Source organism: Penaeus vannamei, chromosome 2 (assembly GCF_042767895.1).
Source record: "Penaeus vannamei isolate JL-2024 chromosome 2, ASM4276789v1, whole genome shotgun sequence".
Taxonomy (NCBI): Eukaryota; Metazoa; Arthropoda; class Malacostraca; order Decapoda; family Penaeidae; genus Penaeus; species Penaeus vannamei.
The window spans coordinates 4,218,733-4,226,232 of record NC_091550.1 but is presented as its reverse complement, the minus strand read 5'-3'; the positions used below and the strand labels follow the sequence as shown (position 1 = coordinate 4,226,232).

At 49.1% G+C, this 7,500-nt stretch overlaps 1 protein-coding gene across 1 annotated transcript in view; it reads left to right on the top strand.

The window, feature by feature from the left end:
• Positions 1-7,500, top strand: part of LOC113806022 (microtubule-associated serine/threonine-protein kinase 3) — a gene marked incomplete in the record, with an annotated part of 279,433 nt that overhangs the window by 271,316 nt on the left and 617 nt on the right. Inside the window, 1 exon segment of the mRNA XM_070128886.1 lies at positions 7,322-7,500. This exon segment is cut by the window's right edge and continues 617 nt beyond it. Coding sequence (XP_069984987.1) covers positions 7,322-7,500 — 179 coding nt within the window.

Genomic DNA, 7,500 nt, shown 5'->3' with positions numbered 1-7,500 from the left:
TATGAAGAAAAACCACACATTTTAAGAATATTAGAATTTCCCATCAATTCTAAATGATTAGAACCAGTAAATATATTAAAGATATTAAAAATATTATCTCTAAATCATTAAGAAGAACCACACATTTTAAGAATATTAGAATCTGCGTTCCATTCTAAATGATTAGAACCAGTAAGAATATTAAAGATTAAGAATATTAGTTCTAAATCATTAAAAATATTCAAAAGCGAACGTAAACAACACCCATTTTCAAAGCTCGAATATCTGTCGGCGAATCAGCTGTGTTTACCTTGCGCGATCACACTCTGTCTTCGTCGGGGATTCCCATAGACAAAAATGCATTAGTAAAACACACACAACGCTACTTAACGTGTCGGGAAACTGCCAGAGAGTGGCTGATGGGGATTTTTTTTTTGCTTTCTTTTCTTTTCTTTTCTTTTCTTTTTTTATTTGGTGTAAATGGATGTATAGGTCTTAAATAGTAGGAGGATTTTAGTTTTTGATATCGTTATTATTGTTCTTTTCCTTCTCTCTCTCTCTCTTTCTCTTTCTCTTTCTCTCCCTCTCCCTTTCTCCCTCCCTCCCTCTCCCTCTCCCTCCCCTCTCTCCCTCCCATACTCCCTCCCATCCTCCCTCCCCCTCTCCCTCCCATCCTCCCTCCCTCCCTCTCCCTCTCTCCCTTCCCTCCCTCCCTCCCTCTCCCTCTCCCTCCCTTCCTCTCCCTCTCCCTCTCCCTCCCATCCTCCCTCCCTCCCTCCCTCTCCCACTCCCTCTCTAAGGAACGTCCCAGACCCAATATAGATCAAGTATGTAGCCTTACATAATTCATGTATGGTTTCCTGGGTGAGCGGATGACAGGGGTGCGTGGTGGATGACAGGGGTGCGTGGTGGATGGCAGGGGCTCGTGGTGGATGACAGGGGCGCGTGGTGGATGACAGGGGCGCGTGGTGGATGACAGGGGCACGTGGTGGATGACAGGGGTGCGTGGTGGATGACGGAGGCTGGCGTGGTGGATGACAGGGGCGCGTGGTGGATGACGGAGGCTGGCGTGGTGGATGACAGGGGCGCGTGGTGGATGACGGAGGCTGGCGTGGTGGATGACGGAGGCTGGCGTGGTGGATGACAGGGGCGCGTGGTGGATGACAGGGGCGCGTGGTGGATGACGGAGGCTGGCGTGGTGGATGACAGGGGCGCGTGGTGGATGACAGGGGCGCGTGGTGGATGACGGAGGCTAGCGTGGTGGATGAGGCTGGCGTGGTGGATGGCAGGGGCGCGTGGTGGATGACAGGGGCGCGTGGTGGATGACGGAGGCTGGCGTGGTGGATGAGAGGGGCGCGTGGTGGATGACGGAGGCTGGCGTGGTGGATGACAGGGGCGCGTGGTGGATGACGGAGGCTGGCGTGGTGGATGACAGGGGCGCGTGGTGGATGACAGGGGCGCGTGGTGGATGACGGAGGCTGGCGTGGTGGATGACAGGGGCGCGTGGTGGATGACAGGGGCGCGTGGTGGATGACAGGGGCGCGTGGTGGATGACGGAGGCTGGCGTGGTGGATGACAGGGGCGCGTGGTGGATGACGGAGGCTGGCGTGGTGGATGACAGGGGCGCGTGGTGGATGACGGAGGCTGGCGTGGTGGATGACAGGGGCGCGTGGTGGATGACAGGGGCGCGTGGTGGATGACGGAGGCTGGCGTGGTGGATGACAGGGGCGCGTGGTGGATGGCAGGGGCGCGTGGTGGATGACAGGGGCGCGTGGTGGATGACGGAGACTGGCGTGGTGGATGACAGAGGCTGGCGTGGTGGATGACGGAGGCTGGCGTGGTGGATGACAGGGGTGCGTGGTGGATGAGAGGGGCGCGTGGTGGATGACGGAGGCTGGCGTGGTGGATGACAGGGGCCCTGGCGTGGTGGATGACAGGGCAGGGGCGGCGTGGTGGATGACAGGGGCGCGTGGTGGATGACGGAGGCTAGCGTGGTGGATGACAGGGGAAGGGCGGCGTGGTGGATGACAGGGGCGCGTGGTGGATGACGGAGGCTGGCGTGGTGGATGACAGGGGCGCGTGGTGGATGACGGAGACTGGCGTGGTGGATGACAGAGGCTGGCGTGGTGGATGACGGAGGCTGGCGTGGTGGATGACAGGGGCGCGTGATGGATGACAGGGGCGCGTGGTGGATGACGGAGGCTGGCGTGGTGGATGACAGGGGCGCGTGGTGGATGACGGAGGCTGGCGTGGTGGATGACAGGGGCGCGTGGTGGATGACAGGGGCGCGTGGTGGATGACAGGGGCGCATGGTGGATGACAGGGGCGCGTGGTGGATGACGGAGGCTGGCGTGGTGGATGACAGGGGCGCGTGGTGGATGACGGAGGCTGGCGTGGTGGATGACAGGGGCGCGTGGTGGATGAGGCTGGCGTGGTGGATGACAGGGGCGCGTGGTGGATGACAGGGGCGCGTGGTGGATGACGGAGGCTGGCGTGGTGGATGACAGGGGCGCGTGGTGGATGACGGAGGCTGGCGTGGTGGATGACAGGGGCGCGTGGTGGATGACGGAGGCTGGCGTGGTGGATGACAGGGGCGCGTGGTGGATGACAGGGGCGCGTGGTGGATGACAGGGGCGCGTGATGGATGACAGGGGCGCGTGGTGGATGACGGAGGCTGGCGTGGTGGATGACAGGGGCGCGTGGTGGATGACGGAGGCTGGCGTGGTGGATGACAGGGGTGCGTGGTGGATGACAGGGGTGCATGGTGGATGACGGAGGCTGGCGTGGTGGAGAAAGGGGAGGCAATTTTCTTGGGTTGTTTTGTTAGCGGAACTCTCCTCGCGCGAGTCAACAGCGGGATCGGGCCTGCCACTCAGGTGCTTGGTTCTCCCTATCCCCCTCTGCTCTTCTCTGCTCTTCTCTTCTCGTCTCTTCTATCTTGTTTTTTTTCGGCTTTTTGTCCCTCGTCTCTTCTTTTTTTTCGGCTTTTTCTCTCTTTCTCTCTCTCTCTCTCCCTCTCTCTCTCTCTCTCTCTCTCTCTCTCTCTCTCTCTCTCTCTCTTCTTCTTCTCTTCTCTTCTCTTTTCTTCTTTTTTTCGGATTTTCTCTCTCTCTTTCGCTGTTTCGTTCTCGTCTCTTCTATCTTGTTTTTTTTTCGGATTTTTCTCTCTTTCTCTTTCGCTGTTTCGTTTTCTTCTCTGCTTTGTCTGGTTCTATTCTTTTTTTGTTCTCTCTTTCGCTTTTCTTTCTCTTCTCCTCTCTCTCTTCTGTCTATTTTTCTTCTCTTTCTCTCTCTTTTTCTTCTCCTTTCTCCTCTTCTCTGCTCTTCTCTCCTGTGTTCTCCTCTCTTATCTCTCTATTTCTCTCTTCTCTTCTCTCTTATTCCCACTCTTTCCTTTACTCCGTCACTTGTTATTGTTTTTCTCACAGTCTCCCCTCTCTTCCTATTCTCATTTCCTCTCTTATCTACCCCTTTTCTCATTTCCGTATCCCCCTTTTCCTTCCTCATTTCCACACCTCTCTTCTTCTCCCCCCCCCCCCCTCTCTCCCTCCCCTCCCCTTCCCATCCTCATCCTCTCTGTTTTTCGCTTATCCCCCTTTCTACCCCCCACCCCCTCTTCCTTCTATGCTATTTCCTTTTTCTTTCGATCCTTCCTCCCTTCCCCCTGTTTCCTGTTTTTCTAACGTTTTTCGTCTTTGCTAAATATTCCTGTATTCATTTTATCAATTTTCGTTAAAAAATGAATAAAAAAATAAAATGATAACTTTGCTAAGTATTCCTATTTTCATTTTATCTATTTTCGTTAAAAAGATAAATGAATAGATAAATAAAATGGCAACAGGAATTATATTTTTAGCAATGATGATGATATTGATGCAAGAAATATCTTTGTTAATTGATGATAATGGTATTGGTAATCATAATAATACTTATAATAACTATGATTGCATCGACATGTTTATTTATTTATTTATTTTTTTCTTCCATTCCCCATTCTTTTTCTCCCTTTGTGTGCCTCTTCCTCTTTCTTTTCTCCATCTTCTCTTTGTCATCCGCCTCTTGTGCTATTTCCTCTTTTTCCTTCGTGTTATCTTCTTCTTTTCCTCCTTATTCTCAATCTTCTCGTTCTTCTTCCTCTTTTCCTCCTCCTCTGTATTTTAATTTTTTCCTCCTCTCCTTCTCCTTTTCCTCCTTTTATTTATTATCACCCTCTCCTTCTTATCCTTTTCCTTTTGTTTATTAAACCCCCTCTCCTTCTCGTGTTCCTCCACCTCCATTATAACAAATGAAATTAAAATAAAATCTTAAAAAATATAAAATCCTCCTCCTCTTTTTATATCTTATTCTTTCCTTTACTCCCCTTTCCCCCTCTTCCCTCCTCCCCTATTTCCTCTTCCCCTCTCCCTTCCCCTTTTCCCCTCTCCCTTCCCCTTCCCCTTCTCCTTCCCTTCTTCCCCTCTTCCCCTCCCCTCCCCTTTCCCCTTCCCCTCACCCTCCCTTCCCCTTTCCCTCTCCCTTTCACCTTTCCCCTCTCCCCTCCCCCTTCCCCTCTCCCCCAGTCTTCCCAGCGCCGACGTGGAAGGGGATTTAACCCGAATGGAAAATACCTTATCCTGCTCAAAGTAATTCCTCGGCCGTGTCTCACCTGCTCGGCCGTGTCTCACCTGTTGACGGGGAGAATATGAAAGGGTCCAGGAGGGCTTAAAACCACGCGCGCACACGGAGAGCGGTGTGGACGGCTCACACGCGAACAGATACGTACATAGGAGCGGGTGTACATGTTTCGGGGTGGGTAGGGTGGGTTGGGGGTGGGAGGTGGGTAGGAGAGAGGGAGAGGGGATGGGGGAGGCTGATGGAGGGAGGGTAGGGGTAAGGGGGAGGTGGGGGAAGGAGAGGGTGGGAGGGAGGGAGAGTGGAGAGGGGATAGGGGAGGGAAAGGAGAGGGTAAGGGATAAGGAAGGAGTGAGGAAAAGAGAGAGAGAGAGATGGAAGGGAAGGGAAGAAGAAATAGAGAGAAAACGAAAGAGAAAGAGAAAAACGAATTAAAAAAAAAAAATACAAAAAAACAAAAGAAAAGAAAGGAGGATGCAGATACCATTGCTGACTACCAATTCACAGCTGCTGATTGCACTTTGCACGTCAGCAAAACACCATACCACAGAGTCGACACTGTATGCGATTGGCTGTTCATTAGAGCTGCACACATGAACAACGCTCTATGAACACGCCTTCACAAACAACAGATTGTCATGAGATCACAATATTAGCAATAATAGTAGTATTTATAACATTAGTGATAGTATTAGGGAATATGTAGCAGTGATATTAGTGAATATAGTATTAATGACAGTATTAATGTATATAATGATGATAATAGTTATGACGAATATAGCTATGATAGTAATATTGAATATAGTATTAGTGTATATAGTAGTAATAGTATTGGGAGGGGTGATAATGATAATAATACAGATGAAGATGACAATAATAAAACTTTTTAGTGTTACTAAATAGCATAAATCAGAATAGTAGTCTCAATACTGATAATAATTATAGTGATATAAATGACGATAGTGCTAAAGCTTTCTCAGCGTTACTAATTACAGTAGTTACGGTTGAGAAAATACAAGATCTGTATAGGCCTACATAAAATCTGCATAGGCCTATATGTCCCGATTGGCTCTTGCAACCGTATGATGTTGCAAAAACCCAAAATAGGGATCATTAGGGTAAATGAGATTCTGCAAATTGTTATCTGGGTTTTTAACGGTATTTACGGTGGTTGGGTTAATTATCGGATTATGGTCGTACGGTCGGTTATAAATGGTTTCTGTTTTTTGAGGTATAGTTGTGTGGTTCTGCGTTTGAGTTTAAAGGAATTAACTGGTTATGTATGGTTGGGGATATGTGCGTGTGTGTGTGTGCGTGTGTGTGTGTGTGTGTGTGTGTGTGTGTGTGTGTGCGTGTGTGCGCGCGCGCGCGCGCGTGTGCGTGTGCGTGTCGTGTGTGCGTGTGTGTGTGTGTGTGTGTCTGTGTCTTATGCGTGTGTGTGTGCGTGTCGTATGCGTGTGTGTGTCTTTGTGCCCGCGCTTGCGTACGTGTGTGCGTTTGTCTGTGTGGGTGGGTGGGTGTTTGCATGTCTATCTGCACATGTATGTATGCATGCATGAATGTACGTATGTATACATGTATGTACCTTCGGCTGTGTGCGCGTGTGTGCAAGGCGTTCAAACGGCTTCGTAGCAGCGCCGGTTACTGGCCGCTTCCGTCACCCTAGTGCTTCTTTCGCCGACACCGGAAAGGAGAGGCTTGTGTCTACCTTTTAATTTCTTTGAGTGCATAGCATTTTTTTTGGCCCTGAAAACGGCGGCGGATGGTGCAGTGCTGGCCAGAATTCTTGGTCTTGTCGTGTAGGTTGAATGTTTTCATTTTTAGTCTACATAAATGGGCTGATTTGATTATAGGCTTGGTGTTGTAATAAGTACATTCTAGACCGTATTTCATGTGATCGTTTGATTATATTTTTGTTGTGAAGAGTAAAGATAAAGAGGCAGGAAAAAAACGTAACGTAACATTTATTTCTTCAAATTTATTAAGCGCATTTTCAAACCAAAAATTGTATTTAGCGGCCCGTATTTTCTTTAATTTATAAATCCCCGAATACGAACAGACTTTGTAAAGAAAACCATTCCAAGGAGGCACAATCTCTTTATTATTTAAATGATAAAAAAGGGTTCATTGTATCGAAGCACATTCCGAAACAGCGAGCGAGGGTTATGAGCCACGCTATGAAATCAAGAAGCGTTTGACTGAAGCCTCGAAACACCCGAATGGAGATAGTTGGTTCTCGATACAATTAGTCCGAACATGTTTGGCAAGGACTTCGGAAAGTGGATGTATGATGTCAGAAGGTCTTGAATATCATTGTTGGAATTAAAGGTTTATTGCATATTATTCGGTGATAGTATAAAACAACCTTTATGATGGATTTACTAAAACAGTGAAAAAGGTTTCGAACTCGTGTACTCGTGGGTTATTTACTTTATTGATCATGTATTGTAGTTTTCATAATATTCATTTGTCAACCATTGCATGAAGGATAACAAATATTGAGGACTGTTGAAAGTAGTACGTCTTTTTGAAAGATTTCAAGAGAGGAGGAATATTTTAATTGGCTGATCTGAAGAGGGTTTCTTGCTTTAGATCGGAAAATGTTCGGGTCACTGATTTTATTAGTAGTGTTATGTCTTCATTATTTTTCACGTGTGCATTAGGCTGTGCAGTTCAGCCTCTCGTGATTTCCCTCAGGACACCGCACTAACCCCCTGCCTTTGCCTTGCAGTTGGAGCCCCACAAGAGTTTGGTGAGCGTCAACAGCAGCGGCGGGCAGCCGAGCCCCGGCGGCCGCTCCACGGGCCTCCCCGTCGCCAAGGAGCAGCAGCAGCAGCAGCAGCCGCGAGACGACGTCAACGGCGTCCTCGACAACTCCCCGATCTACGTGACCAGCGTCCCCAACCTCAC